At 43.5% G+C, this 18,985-nt stretch overlaps 2 protein-coding genes and 2 non-coding genes across 6 annotated transcripts in view; 2 read left to right on the forward strand and 2 right to left on the reverse strand.

Moving 5' to 3' along the window:
* Positions 1 to 13,280, reverse strand: part of ERN1 (endoplasmic reticulum to nucleus signaling 1) — a 37,663-nt gene extending 24,383 nt beyond the window's left edge. The window contains exons 1-4 of the mRNA XM_086473823.1: positions 13,197 to 13,280; positions 10,892 to 10,929; positions 4,854 to 4,868; positions 1,854 to 1,987 (exon numbers count right to left, since the gene is read on the reverse strand). Coding sequence (XP_086329949.1) covers positions 1,854 to 1,987; positions 4,854 to 4,868; positions 10,892 to 10,929; positions 13,197 to 13,280 — 271 coding nt within the window. The remainder of the gene's footprint in view (positions 1 to 1,853; positions 1,988 to 4,853; positions 4,869 to 10,891; positions 10,930 to 13,196) is intronic.
* A 2,157-nt stretch (positions 13,281 to 15,437) lies between these two features.
* LOC147414354 (small nucleolar RNA SNORD104) lies at positions 15,438 to 15,500 on the forward strand. The gene has a single exon (XR_015183913.1). It is a non-coding gene; the product is annotated as a small nucleolar RNA SNORD104 (small nucleolar RNA).
* A 183-nt stretch (positions 15,501 to 15,683) lies between these two features.
* Positions 15,684 to 15,818, forward strand: LOC147414355 (small nucleolar RNA SNORA76). The gene has a single exon (XR_015183911.1). It is a non-coding gene; the product is annotated as a small nucleolar RNA SNORA76 (small nucleolar RNA).
* Positions 15,819 to 16,806: 988 nt separating this feature from the next.
* The window catches only part of TEX2 (testis expressed 2), a 35,718-nt gene continuing 33,539 nt past the window's right edge, over positions 16,807 to 18,985 (reverse strand). For all 3 annotated transcript variants that reach the window (XM_086473631.1, XM_009951568.2, XM_009951567.2), the window contains one exon: positions 16,807 to 18,852. In XM_086473631.1, the coding sequence (XP_086329757.1) occupies positions 18,730 to 18,852 (123 nt within the window). In that variant the 3' untranslated portion in view covers positions 16,807 to 18,729. The remainder of the gene's footprint in view (positions 18,853 to 18,985) is intronic.

An 18,985-nucleotide genomic window follows, 5' to 3' on the forward strand; every position in this document is an offset into this window, starting at 1 on the left:
AACGCATGCAACTTCCCACCAGGTCATTCTCTGTAACAACACAGGCATATTGTCAACAGAGAGAGTGCACTCAGCAATTGTGTCTATACGCTAATATTAACACAGAATTCTGCACTATTAAACCTCCCCAGGGATTCAGCACAGCAAGATGGTGAGGACTTTCATGGGCTATTAGTTTCCAACACTGTTGCCTCTTTGTTGGGCTTCCCACCCACAGCGTGACCACCAACAAATAAATAGTTTTGCAAGAATAAACAAAGCCCCTCCAGTTACAAATTAGTTCACCAATTTATATGTACGGGCCCTTGTTCCAGGTACACGTAACTTAGTTAACTCATGAAGCGTCTTGTGACCATGGTAACTACCACTAATTATTTCTTTCATTTGCTCTTGTGTGGTGTTCTATTAAACTGAAATAAACTAATAGGCAATAACTGCGTTGCAAAAAGCAAGTGAACATACCTCATGTATGTAAGATGCACAGTAATACACAGTTAGCAACAGAGAGAAAAAAAATAAATAAAACTGTAAATCTATAAAACTAGATTATCCAGTCTGGCAGTTCTACTGTACCAACAATAGTTTTGCAACAATTTTTTTTTAAACAAGGGAAGTTCCTTGAGCAATCTCTGACCAAGATCCTTGTCATTACCAAAGTCTGTTCATTTCTCCCTCAAAAAACCTGTTGCCACTTACTACATCTGGCTGCCAGTTACGATATCCTTCTAGGACAGGACTACGTGCTGTATGTTCATGTCAGCTGAATGATAAGCAAAAACCTACTTAAGCTTCTCTTAACACCGCAGTAGCCTACGCGAAAGAGGAAGCTGATAACTCTGTTTTATTCACAGAGTCACAGAATGTAATGAAAGCCTGTTCAGGGAAAGGAGAGGTCTACATTTAAAGAGGAGATATGGGAGAAAATGTTATCACACCTATTAACCAAGATCCTTCAAGAAAATTCTTCCTCACCCCTTTTTACTCGAAGAGGAGCTACACAGCATTCTTTGCTGATTTATGAAGTTAACTTTTTGTCTGGTAGATTTGCATTCAAATATGAAGGGATTCACAAATAAGAGCAACCGGTTTGTACTGCAGACATCAGACATGCCCAATCCATTTCCTACCACTTCAGCTCACCTACTAAACTGACATCAGGTTTAAAAATAGAGGACAGAATGATGCAATGACTGTGACTCCTTTCCAGTTGACCTGCTTTCTAATTTATTGCCAGAATGAAGAGAAAGTGCTACTATCTCTCCTACCATACATAGTCAGAGTCTCACGAAAACAAATTCGTATTAAATATTGAATTTTTCATGAAGACGGAAAGAGCTGCTCAGTAATTAAAATTACAAAATCACTTCCAGTCACTGAGCAATGTTAAATTCTTCATACAAGTGTAGTTCTTTTCTTTAACAAACTGTGCTGTTCCTAAACATCTATTACAGAAAAAAAAAAGACCCAAGGTGTGCATGATATCCACTGCAACAGTGAATGCAGGGTATTCCAGAGACACCATCATGCAAGCCCTTTGCCACCAGCTGACACTCTCATTTGACATCTGTTCCATTCTGTGCTTGCTTATGTTGCACTCCTTCCCATAAACACGATACCTGCCAATTACACCACTACGGCTTAAACATTCTGGAAAAAAAACCCCAAATCCATAAACCTGGAAAAGATCTGCAAGTACAAATATGAAGATGAATGTGACTCCACAAACACTGTAGTTTAATTCCTGATCAAAATTAAGAAAGAAAAGAAAGTATTTACCAGGCCGCACAACAGTTTGGATTATCAGTTGCTATTACTATTACTGAGTAGAGGGCACCAGGACAGCTCCTGCTCACCTTCTTTTAAAGTCCACTTGATTGCTCCCGTCCTCTTGCTGACAGCATGCAAACTTCCATCAAGGGTTGAAACAAACAACAGTGTTTCTGGCACAGTTACTGAGCTGGTGTTCTGGAAGAGAAAAACCCATATGCTGAATGTAATTATTTACCACAGAGTTCACTCCTAATTGCCTACAACAGCACTGCTTTTTAATCGCACAGACGGACAGCTTTCTTGTCCCTTTGAATTCAACGATTATTTTTTTTTTCTGTCAGCATTATTGGAACTGCTGACTGTGATGTCCCCCCCGAGACAAACTGGGAGATGCTTTAACTCAACCTCCATTTTCAATTTTGTATCAAAGTCTTCTTGCACTCTAGCGAGTTAGGAGAAACCAGAGATAGGGCTGATCTAGGAAAGAACCGATCAAAGAGTACGCGGTAAGTCAGCTAGAGCAAGGAACTTCAAAGCACCTCAGACAACCTAAGTACTAATGTCAAAACCATGCTACTACCAAGTAAACAGAACATACTTTTGCCAAGGTTTAGTCCCCTAGAGATGAAAACACATTGGCTGGGTAGAACATGGATAAACAAAACTGAAAAGTGATCAATAGTCTACGGGACTGACTGTGGCTGAGAGACAGGATGGAGCTGCAAGCGTGTAGGCTGTCTCTGAGCAAGAGCAAACTATTTAGAATAGATGCAGCTTAAAAGCTGGAGGAGATCCATACTGTTAAGCCTCTTAATTGTGGTTTCATACCTCACATCTCCCGACACCGTACTTCTGCAGTAGATGGTAAATATCCTGTTTAAGAAAGTCCGTATGTATTAAGACACCCACAGACATCTACTAGAAAGGAGTTAGCTCAGGATTCGAACCTCAACTTGACTTTCTAATCATTCTGCCCCAGGGGACACGTCACTCTCACGTATTTACACATATGGGCACAGAGCTGCTTGGTGCCCGCTGTCATTCCTATAGCACAAGCAGCTTTTGAGCCTGGCTATCGTACAGCAATATTAAAAGGACATCGCACAGATACCAAGGGCTCAGCGCCACGTAGCTGTCACAGGAACAGTGAGTCTAACTTCAAGGTGTTTCATTGTACAAAGCAGAAAAACCATGTTAATTTAATGTCTACTTTTCTCTTCCTGCCTAAAGATGATCCCATACACCCTAAGACTGACCCATTTCCATTTACCTACTCTCAAGTCACTGCTCAAGCAACTTGCCATTTTTAGACTGTATCTGCATCGCCCATCTGCGTGCCACCTGCCACGTTCAGGAAGTTTCACAGTTAAATATAATTCTTAACCTACCACAGTTCATGAAATGAAAGTGTACGCATTTTACGTAATTAATAATGTCTTCAATTACTTGAATTGTAAAAAATAATTATCAGTCATGTTAGAATTATTGCAAAGAAAAGTACACAATTGCCAAATTACAATGCATGAATATAGGAGTAACTTACTTCAGAAAATTATACATTTTTCGTGCAACTCAACTAAAGCATTAGACTTTCAGGTAAAGCATAAAGCATATTACACATGCTTCTTTCCAGTCACAATGAAAATAGCTGGAAGAGATAATTGTAAAACACACAGTGCAGAAAAAATTAAAGACAAATCAACAATACATAAACCATAGATCAGAAATAACTGCTGGAAGTCCAGAAAAAAAAGGAGATGTACCTTAATACATAAATATAATTTTCATTATCTGACATAGTTAAATTATGCAGGCTGCACAGAGATCTGCACTTAAATGAAATATTTACAGCTGCACTGGGAATCAAACTTTGCAATGTTTGTTCAAACACGGACATTGAATAACAGTTCCTCTCATGCTGGCCTATAAAATACGCAGCCTGAGATGTTACTAATCAGAGCTGAACGTAGAGTACCTTTCTAGCCTAAAACCAGATCTGTATGTAAGAGCAAGGAGAAGCTGTATTGTAGAGTTACAAGCTCTCATTCTTTTGTATCATTACTTTTGTTAAAGCAAACTATTGTAGCTGCTGTATCAAAGTAATTAATGAAAATTTTACCCTTTAAGTCAAAACAACTTGGGATGGCATAATTGATTTATAATTATCTAGCCCAGTCTTCCCATCTTCCTTAAATAAGCGTTTAACAAGCCAGGTCCACTGATTCTGCAACCAAAAGGGGAAGACACAACCCACACTCCATTATCACATCCGCTTGCAGCTGAAAGCCATCTAACTGTGAGGCTCAATCTGCCTCTCCAAGAAGATTTACTTTTTAAACCCGTCATTGCCTAGCTGCCTGCATAAAACGACCCTTGAACAAAAACAAGGAGAAGGGACTCTTGGGGCTGCATTCTAGATATATTTATAGCTGCTTTTATGCAAAAGATGTGGCTGCTTTGCAAACAAGGAACTGCTTCCTGTACAACACTATAATGATCTAAGAATTATAGTAACTAATCTTCCTAACCTGGGGCACTAACTGAGCAATGTCAGTGCTTCTCATTTCTTCAACAATGTCTTGCATTAGACTGACAAATTCCCTCACTCTCATCATTGGTGTGAGGCAATGAATGACAGCGGTGTGAACATGGAGTTACAATAGCAGTACTTTATGAGTGGGCTGCAAAGTGGCCCCAAAAAGATACAAGTTCAAGGAATACCAGGAGGTCGGAAAAAACCTACATTTGAACAGGTTTCTTTCCCTTTGTAGGCCAAGTTGCTTTCAAGCTCAGAAAAGTTAGAATACTTGCAGACTGAGGATCTCACCATGTATAAGCTATTTAAGCCTGAAAAGACCTCTCAATTCAACAGCGCACCAGCAGCAGGAACAACTGTCAGGAAACCCTCTATGTCTTAGAATATTTTCCCCATAGAGTCACTTCTTCTTTGGGTGACTTCTGATACGCATTTTGTACAGGGGTTAGATCTCGAGACACAACTGACGGTAGTCATCCTCAAAAACATAGGTATGATGTGCACAGCCACATACTAGCCCAGAGATCCTCATGCAGTCATTACTAACCATTCCAGCTTCAAGCTATTAAGAAAAAGCAAAAATTTAAAAATTTACTGGAAACGGTGTTGTGATGCAAACAAGAAGCAATGCACAGTGGTCAAAATTTATTCCAAATCAACCTTTGTGCAGTAACATTCTGCACTCTCATGTTAATTTTCACTTGAAGATCTCAACACATTTAAAAAAAAAAAAACCAACAAAACTCAATGAACAATTGTGGTTCACAGTGATTTGTCATAGGTAAGGAATTTCTTCCTCCTATACACAAAAATGTCAAAAAGTTAGTTTACTTTTAAGCTGATATATAATTCATGCACCAAAAAAAAAGTATTTCCAGGCTTTTGTTCTAGATAAGATGTAACGGTTATTTAATTTCTTTAAATAGTATCTGATAAGCTTTGCAATAAATGAAATAACTTGAAAGCCTCAGTTGCATAAAGCTGTTTTCAGGGCTCTGGGCTTGCAAAACAGAAACAAAACAAAACAAAAAACATGAACCAAAGACACTGAATGAATATTCCAGCTCTGAGTTCCAACTAACTGCACAAGCCAAGCGTGCCCGTCAGGTTTACTGCAATCAATTAACCAGCATTCTCAACTGCCAGATGTTGCCCAACATCAGAGAGCAGGTAGCCGTTCAACGTGCATGCCACATAGCTGTGCAAGTTCAAAAAAAAGACATCAAAACCAACTGCAAAATTTGAATGACTTCTTATAAACTGTTTTTTTACTTGGACCTTTGACAATTGCATTTCAGCTTTCTCATACCAAGAAATGTGTATTTTCACTGCAGCTCTACTCACAAAAAAAAACCTATTCCAGATACCTTAATTCTTCTTCCAACGAATGCATAGGTAAGGCAGAAAACATTTTTAGGCAATATTTCAATACAACATGCTATATGATACAAATCCTGTACATTCTACACCACATGGAACACAAGAAATACCTGTTTCTTCATGAAGACCTACCTATCCCAAACCTGCTATGCGAACAAACATTTAATTTAAAAGACGAGAATGTTTGCTCTTCTATCAAAAAAGACACACCATTATCCAAACTAATCATTTTAGTTAACGAATACAGTGAAACTGCATCTAGAGTGAAACATAGTAAGTTGAGGAAAAACATACAACTGTTAAAGGCAGGAAGTGACAATTATTGAAGTTCCTTTAAATTGCAGGCGGGAATTTGACACCCAGCATGTAACGACTAGTGCTGAAGTTTAGTTGCAAATAAAATGCAACATACAGCAAATCCACAACATCTTCCATGTATACACGCTAAGCTTGTTTTTCTAGGCTATTTTTTTTACTCGCTGCACAAGTTTTTCTTATCTTTTATCTTCTTATCTTTCAGAATCAGTATACTCTCCACAAAGCATGTTCTCTTCCTGTCTTCTTCTTAAGAAGTGAATAAGCATGTATCATCTACACAAAAAATGTGCCTGTGAAACAACCACCATGATGATGTATGGTTGGGTATCAAGTATCAGTAATATGTAGTAGATGGAAAACTACTTGTTGTAGATCTGTAGATTGAACATTTTCATAGTTAACATTTGAATACCTATATGTTGTGGCATCAAGGCTATCGAAATTATGGAATTATATGTGAGCTCTGAAACTCTAATCAAAACATACTGTCTCCCAGGTTACTGACACTTTAGAAGGTCGCTAGTACTTGGGACCAAATACAACGTACTAACATGCAAAGAGCTCCTCTGCACATTCTGCAGTCACAGCAGTATGAACACCTTTCTATACATCTACCTTCCAGACCATCTACAAGCCGAACGAGAAAGAAAGAAAACCAAAGCTGAAGAAGCTATTCATGCAAGTTTCTGTGGAAAACGGATGAGCACCTGGATGTGGCCCACAGGCAGAACGACCTAGAAACTTCTCAGATGTGACTAAGATCATGAAATTACAATAGCTTTTTTTAAGCTTTTCAGTGTAGTACCCTTGGTTTGGGGGAAAAAGTGCCACGCCCAGCCACCATCCTTATGGTGCCCACCACCACTGAGTGGTTAACAGGGAGGGGTGAGCTCTTCCCGGGACAGCACATGCTTCTGGCACTCGCAAGCATCAAGGGAGCAGAAGGGAATGGTGCCCTGGAAGAGGCTGTTTGGTCTATCAGGCCAGAGAAATCACCTTCTCTTCAGAGGGCTCTGGGCCCAGTGCTGCTCGCTGCCCAAGGAGCTTCACCGGGATTGAAATCAGCACGGAGACACACGGATTTCACTGACAAAAGGATTCTGCCACATGCATGGATCTTTTCCCTTCAAAATACAGTTGGGCAGTGCTGCTGCTCCTGTCAGGCTCGTGTTCTCCGCTCTAACGGGCTTTGTCTTAACACCACTTTTTTCTAATGCTTTCCTTCACCTCCCCCATAAGCCTGCATTTCAGTGTTACTGCGTCTGAAGGGCTTTCTTATATTCAACCATCAAAGTTGCAAGGCTGCACTGCAGCCCTGTGTGTCAGCTATCATCTTCTTTTGGGTGAATATAGAGCAAACTTCATTAGTTCTTCCTTTACTTCTTTGGTTGTCTTGCATTCAGATAAAACGCATAAAATACCATATATCAGAAAGCTTCCATTCACTCACTTTTCAAAGCATATGACATCATGAGTTGAGATTAACCTGCAGACTAATACACTGACACCACTGAAGCTTATGACCTAAATTTAAAAACCCAGATGAGTCCGCAGACTTTGCAATGCAATATTGCTCATGTATTTTGACCAACATCTACAGCAGTCACTTGGAGAAAAGGCTAGGGAGTTAGTATGACAGTATGGAAAAAAGGTTTTATTCTTTCAAATTGCATAAAACAGTAGACATAAAAATGAACAGACTATTTAACTAATTACCTGTGTTCCACACAGGCTCAGAAATAAAAAACACTCTTAATTTTATTAGTGACTTTTATCCATAGCTAGAGACTGCAGTATCAAGGTTACAAATAATCAATAGCTTTTATTTTTAACACGAAGCTTTATAATTGATTGATTAATAGGTTAATTAAAGCCTGGAATTAGCACTGTTATGGAAAGCTATGAAAATTATAAAACCCTGTAAGTACAAGCCAAACGTGTTCATTTTTGTGTGAAGTATGTAAGAGCATACGCTCCACCACAAAACCCATAATAATCTCAGTCCTGAGACAGACTCTTTGTAAATACTGGTAGACACAGATATTGTCCTCCCTGCAGGGGTGGGGTCTCGACTGTTGTAATGCAATGCAAATTCTTGAAATAGATCTTTATTTCATACTGAAATTTTATTTCTGAGGATATACAAGAATTGAAATCAAGAAAAGTATGTGAGGATATGAAACAGCTAAGCAAAAAGAACTTAATTTAGTGAACAGCAAAAACGAGACCGAAGGAAAACCTGGTCTGGGTGTTCTTTTATTTTATCTGAAACTGCAATAATATCTATTTTAACAGCTACCCTCTTTGGAATTCAGTGAGAGCTTCTACTGTCTTGAGAGTCTGCACTCATAATAATCTTCCACATCAACAGTGATGTTAAGTGAAGGATTTACAATATTTTGAAATTACTTGGGGACTGCTTTAGAATTAATTTTTTAATAATTTAATTCAGAAGATAAATTTTCAAGCTTTCATTGAGTTCAACTCTGACAAATGCTCTAAAGTGCTGACTGCGAATAACCCATAACAGCCTAAAGTTTGGGACTAAATAGAAAATAGCATTTTTAAGCTAGAATAGAAATACACTATCTAACAGAAATAGCATTTTATAATAGAAATGCACTTTATAAACACTAGTTAACCCTCACATAAGAATCTTCCCCTCAGTCCACATCTACCACATCTTTAGATAAAATATCTTAGAAACCAAAGCAATAAAACAACTCAAAACAATTCTGAAGGACCCATGGAGTCAAACAGAGGTCAGGGAAAGCTGTAGAACAAGTTCTGTCGTGTTTGTATGTGCCTATGGCACAGTTCAGTGTCACAGTCGAGATCACCTTCATTCACTGCAACACTGCAAATTCTCTTAAGGGCTAGCACAGCAATGCCCTATTTTGTTTTATCATGTTAGAAGAAAACAGATCCCCACAGGAATAATTTCTCCCATTAATTTCTCTGCTTAAAAACAGTACTTTTGAAATGCAGGTCAGCAAGTATGCACAAATCCCACTGAAGTCAGTGGAAACAGCAACAGAAAGAAAACCAGGCCACTCAGTTCCTTGAGGTTATCGTTCTGTAACCTAGAAATATGTTTTGCTGGGGGAGGTGATACCACAAGAGGTTCTTCGAGTATGAATAAAGAACAGGAAAACACTTCATAGTGACACTGGGTGCATGGTCATGTGTGCTGACTCTGAGAAGTGTTACTGATTTCATAGAAATAATGGAGTGCTCACTAGTAAACAAGTGACGGTGCCATCTGTTACCAAGTAATAATTTTCTCTTTTCTGAGTCTTAAATAGGAATACATATGCACCAAACTTAATTTGCAAGGTCTGATGGATGATAAAGGATAGACGGTTTGATAACTGTAATTTATATCCTCATAATTTCTTCAGCAATGCCTGGCTTACCAAACAAAAAACTTGACAAGATATATAATTGCTCAAAGAAAAAAAAAAAAAAAAAAATCAATATTCCTCACTCCATAATTAGCTTAATACATCAGGCTGTACATTTTCATTTTACTAAAAAACTCTTAAAAACCAACTTCAGCATTAACAGCACCAGACACTTTCCTCACAGTAAGAAAAGGTCTGTACATAACTTACACTACTGGAACCGTAATCAGTAAACCAAAAAGGATGCAAAGTAAAATATTTTTAGACATTAGCACACACTGCAAGCACTTGGCATATTCATCACAGATAGCCTGTGATTCATGACCCTCGTTTTGACAGCTACCCTCTAATTACATCGCCAGGCTAGAGCCTAAAACTCACTATGCATAATAAAGCCATGTCATGAAGAAACTCTCTGTAAAATTCACTTAACTACTTGGGGGGAACTTTTCCAGTATAATATTAACAAAATCAATACGGGAAAGACAGCTGACAAAAAAAAAATTGTATCTTCTTTAGAAAGTGAAATCAAATCTACAGATCTTTTAATCTTAAACTAAATCCCAACATGTCTTTGTTAGCTATTTCTCATCAACACCATAACCCAGTTCCAGTGCCTTTTCATTCAGCTTGTTCTGCAACAGGAAAAACAAAGCTACGGGAGGTCCACTCCAACTGTCCTCTGACTTGACAACACCGAGTGGTGCTCCGCCAGAAACTCCCAGCTAAGTTTTCAGACTTGATTCTCTCTGCGAGACCAAAACTTATCTCAATATTCACATGAACACCAGCAACCAAAACAGCAGAAGGACAAAAAAAGTAGAGTAGAAGGACAAAGTTATAAACACATTAATTTACACTCCAGGACAGAGCTGTCCATGATAATTTTAGGTGTGCAAGAGAAGCTTGTATTTTCCCCCTCAAGAAACCCTAATACACTATTTTTTGAGGGAGACCAAGGAAACCTGTAACTCAAATAAAAGCCAGAGACGTTAATTAACACAGTGATTGAAGATATCCTGTGTAAAACCTTCTGCTGTCTCACACAGGTTTTCATGCCTACCAGTTAACCGGCCAAACACCTCATGCTGAGATGAAGACCACCTCAGAGGAACAGGCAGCTGGCTAAGGCCGGGGGTTTCCCACGTCAGGTGCAGCCCAGCCTACCTGCGCTGCCTGCACACACCGTGCAAGAGCGCTGCCACCAGGCCCACGGGCTGCGGGAGGGAACGGACCGATGTTCCAATGCCAGTCTGATCCCAGCGCGGCTGTTACTTTTGAGTGGCACTGACTCCACGTTAAAAGAGAAACAGGCACAGTTTGGAACGTCCATGGCTCACAAAACCAAGGGGTTTTTCAAACTAGAGAGAGCTGTAAATCATTACCATATAATATTTACAACGGTGGCATATTTACTGACAGCTCTACTGCATTTTTCCATGCTGCATTCGAGATGTCACTCTTTTATAATATGTTCCCATACCTCGCTAGGGCAATTCCAAGAGCCACACACTGTGCCACCTAAATAACGAGAGACAGCATTTCATCTTATAAAGAAAAGACAGGAAAGGAAACCCTTGTATGAACATATAACACAAACCGTAGGAAAACAATACTACAGTTGGGATATAAAGTAACAGAGAGCACATTTATCAGACAAAGAAAACCCAGAGCAGCAGATGATCACCAGCACTCTTAGAAGAAAGCTGCAGAACACACAATCTGCAAAATCTTTAGGCAATCTCATGTTTTTCATATTACCTCAACCCCAAGCATTGTATGCCACTCTTCCATGGGAATGTATTGCTCACATGACATGAATAGTCCCAAATAAGCCTTCCCAGTTAAATAGGTTAATCACAGGTGAGATGACTGGGACTAAGTTCACAGAAATTACAACTAGTTCTGAAAAGGGACTGAAGTACAGAATAGATTTCAGCTTGGAAGTCATGGTGAGGATTACAGCTGGCAGAGCAAAAAGACTAAAGCAACACAGAAACGGAGAACCTGAGCTCGGATATCCACCTGAGGTGAGATGACAGGACAGGGAGACCAAGATGAGAGAGAAATCTAGAGAAAAAAGGGGCTGAATTCTACCGGGGCCCAAGTCTAGGTTTTTGTAACTATGCAAGTACCATTATACAAAATTTAGTAACAATCTGCTGATTCAAACAGTATTTTTAGTATGTAAAAATACTCTGTAGTATTCTTACTGGGTACTATTTTTAAAACTTCACGAGTTGCAAATCAGTGACTTCCTTGCAAAATCTGAACCCCAAACCTGTCAGGACCCCAAAGAGAGATCAGTCCAGCCTTATAGTCCAGACTGAGATAAAAACATTGGTATTCTACAATAAAGGTTTTAAAGCAATTTTTGTTGACAGCCTGCATTTAATTTTTTCCAGTTTCCTAATGAAGTAACAGCACTAGGTAGGCTACACAGCTTCACTACTAAGTGTGTTTACTTTTAAAAGGGAGTGGAGCTATTACACCCCAGGTGAAAAACAAAGCCTTCAGCTTTGCTTAAGCTGAACTATAACCCCATATATTACGCCAGCATTTTCAGGTTACCAATGAACAATCCATCAAAGAACATAACCTAAAACTTTCCTTTGCTACGCTTCAGTCTAATGGAAACAGTAAACATCAGCTGGCCTCTTCATTGTCTCCTGATCCTGAGAATTTAGAAAGAAGAGCACCTTTCAGAGTTGAATTTTTGAAGGCTTAGTTTTCCATCTCAGTACACACACAGCAGACAGCACTCCTCTTAAAGTACACTGTTTAAAATTATTACCTCTGTACAAATAAGCTGCTCAGCATTCCATCTGCTTTGCAGCAGTTTCACCATTCCCTGTGCTTTTATTGCTCCACCTTATAACCAACCTGGTTATTTCTCAAGAGGTTTTGTAGGGCAGTGACTTGTGCACTTTGTCTTTCAACTCTGAATGTAGAACTGTCGCTTTTGGAAACCAACCAACCATATGCACACCTAGTACACACTGCTATCTCTGCTCTGGAAGCAGAACGATCAAAATGCCCTGAAACAGCATACAGGGCATGTAGCGAGTCAGCTGTATTTGGGTATCATTTGGCGATCAACATATATGCAATGATTGTTTTGTTTGATTTTTTTCCAGAAAAAAAACAAGCCCCCCCACTTAGGAGGTTATGAAGGGACAGAGCAAACATTTTCTAGCATGTCTCACCAGTTCTTCTACTGCCTACATAGTTTCAGCTGCCAAAAGTTTCTTTGTCCTACTTTCATCAATTACTTTATGGGAAATTAACTGTGGGTTTGTATTTCAAGGATTATTATACTTCTACACGTTGGGGTGCGGTGTTCCTGCAACAACGCAGGGCACAGAAGCAAGCACGCAGCTGTCGAGCTGGATCAGGCTGGCACCCACAGCCCCTCACCCCTGCGCACACAGACGGGCACACGGCATCACCGACAGCAAAACGGACAGACGGGTGGCTTCGCAAACACCGCCGATGGGGCGGGCTGCGGACACTCACGGCAAACTTTCGGCCGTTCGTGCCTCCGTGCGCTCCCCCCCCGCCCCCGCCCCTGCTCTCCTCTATGCGGGCAGGGGGGCCCGGCCTGCACGGGCGAGGCCCTCCCCGACTCGGGCGCCCCCGCAGCGCGGCCGAGCCGTGCCCACCCTCCCCCGCCGCGGCCGGGCCGGCGGCACCGCCGCTGTCCCTGCCCTCCCCGCCGGCCGCCCGCGCCGCAGCCCCCCCGCCCCCGGCCCAGCGGGCAGGCTCAGCCCGGGCCGCCGCTGGCTTACCCCGGGCCTCGGCGACAGCAGCAGCGACAGCAGCAGCAGCGCGCCCAGGCTGAGGAGGCGGCGGCGGCGGCGGAGCGGGCCCATGGCTGCCACCCGCGGGGGCTCCGCGGGCGCCCGGCCGGCTCCCCCCGCGCGGCGCTGGCGGCCCGGCGCAGCGTGTCCGGCGCACCCCGCGCGGCGGGGCGGGGCCGCCCGGCCCGGGCCACCAACGTCAGCCGCGGGCGGCCCCGGCCGCGCACAGGTACGGCCCGGGCCGCCGCCGCGGGCGAGAAGCGCTAGCCGGGCCGCGGCGCACCGGGACCGCCCGGTACACCTCCCTGCCGGGAGAACCTTCGGGCTGCCCGGCGGCTGCGGGGGCCGTGTCCCGGGGGCACGGAGGCGGCCAGCGACGCCCCGTGGCTTCGTTCTGCTGCCGGAGCCTCCCCGTGGGTGCTGAGCCCCGACAAAACTGCAGCCTGCCCCGGCGGAGGCTCGGCCAGGAGGCACGTTTTAACCCCCTGGGTGCGGTGACAGCCAGCTGGCTGGTGCTGGGGTGGGTTTTTAAAATACCTTGTGGGTAAATTGAGGCTTAAGGAATAGCCTCCCCCCTCCAGCACCGCCCTGCCCAGTGCAATTTCCCCATTGATTTTTCGCTCTCAAAGCAGATCAGGCCAAATTTATTTGGCATAGCTCCTGTTTTGACAAAGCCACCGTTGACCCTGCTGTACCTTAAGTAAATGGGAAAAAAAAAAAAAAAGAAACAAACCCAAAACAAACAAACAAAAAAGCCTCTTTGAACCAAAACCCAGGTCCAGGCTCCTCTGAACAGATAAACACAAAAAATACTGACTCGAATAGAAGCAGCTTTAAAAAGATTCAATTTACACTGCTTGGCAAAGGCCCAGCTTTCAGACACCTATTTATATAACAAAGCCACTTTGTCCTTGCTATGTATTGTTTGCTTTTTAATACTGATATCGTTAATGGAGCTGCAGAGCACACCGAGTACCGAGTGTGCGGCACGCACGCAGCAGACCAGCGCTGGCAGCTCCCTCTTGCAACAAGCGTGCCTTTGATTGTACGGGCAGGAGGCACAATTAGGACCTAACCTGCAAGTCTGAATACATAAAAACATCCTGGATCTACAAACCAGCCCTCCGGTGGTTTCCTTACAGATTTTAAGCACTGACAGCACTCGAGAACAAGCAGACCACCGAACACTCCGCACCGTGCGTGCCACGGCACAAGGAACGCGCCCAGACCGCTACCACACGCACCGAAAGGCCTCGCAACGACACGCAACGACACACGGCGACAGTCAAACGCGGGCGGCTGTGCCTGTGCAAGGTGTTTGCACAGGCGATGCCCCCCCGGAGAGCACAGCAGGGAACGGCTTTTGCCGCCGGGCGGCTCCCGGCGCTGCAGGCACCGCGGGATGGCAGCATCGCCCTTCGCACCGGCCTCCCCGGCAGAGAACCGCCCGGGTCGAGCGCGGAGCCGCCGTCCCGCCCTCGAGTCTGACAACTGGCTGGCGAGCATCCAGGTATCGTTACCCCTTTATTACCCTTAAACTGAATTTCATGCTATGCTACGTTAAGGGAGGAGTTTTTCAGCCGCGCAAACACCGCGTACGCCACTACCAAATTGCAGTTATTTAACACAAGTCCCTCCGAAAGGCCTCACAGAAGGTGGGAAAAACGACTAGAACAGGGGCTGAGGCGGCAGGAGGCCACCCGGGGCGGGAAGACGAGCGTTACCAGGTGCCCTCCCGCTCTGGCACCTCTCCTGAGACCGAGGAACCACCTCGGAGACAGGCAGCTGAGGTCCGAGTGGGGCCTAAGCTTTTGCATCTTTAATATTAAGCCCTCTTCCTTAACAGCAGCAAAGTGCTAGAGGAAACTACTACAGAAGAGAGTCCCTTCGTTTCTGAAAAGGCGGAGACAGCTGCTCAGCACGCCGGCGGAGCGCGGCTAAACAGGCTCCCTCAGAGCCTGACCCCCCTGCCCGCCGCCACTTCAGCGCTTCCCGCCTCAGCCGCCGCGAGCAGCACCTCCTCTCACAGCCCCGCCCGCTGTCGCGCGCAACCTCACCCGGATCATCACGTGTCCCCGGGTTGGAATCCTATTGGGCGAGACAAGGAGGGGCGGGGCGGCGGCCGCTCTATAAAGGGCAGCGTAGGGGGGGTGCTCAGCCTTTCCTTCGGCGCGGCGGGCTGAGGTGAGGTCTGTGGCGGGAGGGGTGGGAGGACGATCGGGCCGGGCTGCAGTGATGTCTCTTGACACGTGTTAGACTGCTGATGTGCATGAAGCAAAACTACTACTGAGCGCCCCACCTGCCGCCCACCCCGTGGAGCGGCTGCGGTGCACCGCGTCCGTAACCTCCCCTTTTCTCCTGTGTCTTGCAGGGCCCAGCGGCGACCGGCGGCGGGGAGCAGCCCGGTAAATAAAGCTGTGTGCACCCCGCGAACGTGTCCGGCTGGTTCTTGTGCGCGTGTCCGCCCGTCCCCCCGCACTGCCTTTGACCCGGCGGGGTGCCCTGCCCGCGGCACCGCTGGCCAAGCTGTAGTGCTAGAGCGAAGCGCTTGTTCATAACTGGGGCTGCTCGGCCCGACCCGGGTGGCGCTTTTAAAAGCAAGTGACAGCTCGTCTCGGCCCAGCCCGCCCCAGCGCGGGGCAGCGGGCGGCTGCCGCCATCCCGTAAAATGGCGCCGCAGCCTGAGGGGGAGGCGGCGGGAGGCGCCGGTGCAGAGGCGGTGCCTTGCGGGGAGAGGGCCAGGGTCTGCTCCGAGACACTGCTGGCCTTGCCAGAGGGGGAGCCCGCGGCTCTGGGGCCTGGTGTAAGGGGAGGGGACGATGTCGGCGTGAAGGGCGATCCAGGTTACTGATTCAGCGTGACTTTAGCCGCTGCACTGGTGTGTTCCCGAACAAGCAGGAGGAGTCCGGGGATTCATGCCTAGCTGTTGCTGGAGTAAAGCACCCGGGTGAAAGTGAGCTACCTATTAAGCAAGAGAAAAGCATCCGGCACAAGAGAAACACTCCAGGGACCTCAGTTGCAGCTATTTAAAGGGCCCCCATCTCTTCTGTCAACAGTTGTGCTTGTGCTGTCCTGCAGGCAGAGAGGCTAGAGGAATGCATAGTGTTCTCTGCAAATAAAGTTGTATCTATACCCACACTGATGACAGGATTGGACATAGAAGAGTTCTAGGCATGTCTAGGAAGATGCAAGAGAAGATTCTTAAGCTCAGAGAGGCTTACACCACCAAACTTGCAGAGGGTACTGCATGCTTCCTCTCTTCAGTAATTCCTGGTAATCACTTAAAGGTTTTCACAGCTGTAAAATCAAAACATTTTAAAACCATGTTCCAAGTACTGCAGTAAAATTTGCTTCTCTTCACTACAGTAAAATTACTCAATTTAACCTTTTCCTTTTAGAGCTAAAACAGACTGCCCTGGTTAACCCTAAAATCATCTTATGCTATAACCACCAAGTACAACTCCAGATATATTAAAAAAATCTGAAAAGCACATGGCACACTGTCATCTTAGCAAGTTGCCTTTCTACTGTGGTTTTTGAAACCACTTGCAGAAGACAGTGACTAAGCACTATGTAGAAATAAATATTTACTGAGCAATTGTTTGACATGGGATAAATTTATTTAATAATAAACAAAGCAAGCAGATTGTAGTTACCCACAGTTTATGAAGTGCAATATGACAATCTTGTGTAGTAAGTCTAAATCTGTTTACACATTAGTGCATCTAGTCCTTTGACTTTAGTTATTGCACATAGAAATTAAATCATATAAAAGACCTGCGTACAAGACATGCAGACTTCATGAAAGGCAAATAATGCCTACATAATCAGCAAACCCCAGAATATACACAGCCTGGAATGGTCAAGGAGGAGTTCAGGTAACAAATATAACCTACTAATATTTCAATTAAAGGTAACCAAAATAGGCGTTCAAATATAGAATTAATTTTAAATATATTAAATGCTAGTTTTCTTTTATGTTTCAGGCAAGGTGCTGTTTAAAAAACCTTCAATATAGTATCTTCATTTAGAGATGGTAAATCATCAAGTTACACATGGAAATTTTGATTTACATCAAATGTGACAACACAACATACAAAAAAGTTCTTAAAAAATTACTTCTAAAAAAAAGCAAATCATGTTATAAAAGGAGAGCCAAAACTCACCTTCTTTGTAAACTAAAATGTTTTCTGACATCCATGAACAGTTGGCAACACTGAGTATCAGAAAAATATTACATGTGTTAAAGAGTGGATATGTAGTGTTCAAATATTGATTTTCCTGCATACGTTTAGCCTTGAATCATCATACCAAATAGAAATAAAAGGCAGTTCCCCCTCCCCCCTTGGTTTTGGCCATTAATTAGCAGAAACAGTCTTTAATTACATCACGATCAGCTTGAATAACTGCAATGCTTGAATTCCTATTCCACGAAGTCCAAAAAACCAATGCATGGGGGTCAAAATCTTCCAGTCACAGCCGTTTCCACAAACATCAAGCGATGTGATGCCGGGAGCGGCACGGCTGTAACGTGAGAATTTGGTCCCATGCTTTGGGTGTAAACACAGTGCAATGGAAAAGACTCACAGCAACAAACTCCCCTAATAAGAAAAAACTCGGTGTGTTTCATTGTAGCAAGAGGCTCTATACACAGTAGGTAACTAAGTACTTCTGGTAATGTGCAGTACTGACATTTTAGGTGTGTGCTCATGTCTTTATAAACATTCAGAATTAATCATGAACCAAGGTGATTGTACCTCACTATAAGGCGGCTTGCTATGGTTTGGTCTCATGGCTTTGCCAACTTTTTTCTCATTTACAAAAATCTGAGAGTCCCACCTTCACTGATAGTTGTGTGTGTTTTATGGCTACTTCCCAAAAAAAGCACAAGTTCTGTATGAAAAAAGTAATATGTATATACCACACTGAATCACAATATTACCTATACATCCAATTTACATTCTTTTTATCCTGAAAGCATTTCATATTTCGATTGCTTGACACAAGCTATTGACTGCAGAAGTGAAAGAACATAAAACAGTTCATTCTACACCTCCAACTGCCTGAGAAAGAAAAATATTCTTCCAGTTTTATAAATTCATTCCTTATTTAGGATTTTTTCCATTTGGCACGCAGTTCCTTTGCTGCCAAACAACCTTTCAATGCTTTAATGCACATTAACATAGCATGAAAACAAGCTGAACGAAATGTGTGTCAACAAGCTCCTTGATCTATTACAGTTAGGTTCCTCCTCCCTCCCCCAAAGAACAGGTCATCTTAGCCTCTGAGTTCAGATCCTGATGGCAGCCAGTACAAAAATAAATCAACTGCTTGATGGAATGAAACTTCATGTAGCTGAAGTACACAGGAACAGTAACCAGGCAAGTGAGCACAAAGGTATGGTTATAGGCAGTCCTTGGGGAGGGGGAAAGTGGCACAAGTTAAGGATGAGAACTACAGCACAGTTTATAAAACCATGTGAATAACTTTTGTAATACTGTAAACTGCAAGTCTTCACATGTCATGGTTGATCAGAGGCCTCCATGATCAGATCTTTAGGAGGGCACGTAGAGGAGCGGGGATCCATGGCTGAGTGCATTAAAGGAATATAAACATCATCCATGTTTGGCATGACAAAGATTTTCTGTGAAAAAGATGCAATTAGATCAAGTTACATTTTATATGCCACTTGAAACCTTAGGGGTTTGTTTTGTTTAGTTAAAAAATGCCACAAAAATGTCCAGATAAAAGGTCCTTGAGTTTAGCATTGTTTGATC

This window comes from Leptosomus discolor, chromosome 15, assembly GCF_034619465.1.
Source record: "Leptosomus discolor isolate bLepDis1 chromosome 15, bLepDis1.hap2, whole genome shotgun sequence".
Classification (NCBI taxonomy): Eukaryota; Metazoa; Chordata; class Aves; order Leptosomiformes; family Leptosomidae; genus Leptosomus; species Leptosomus discolor.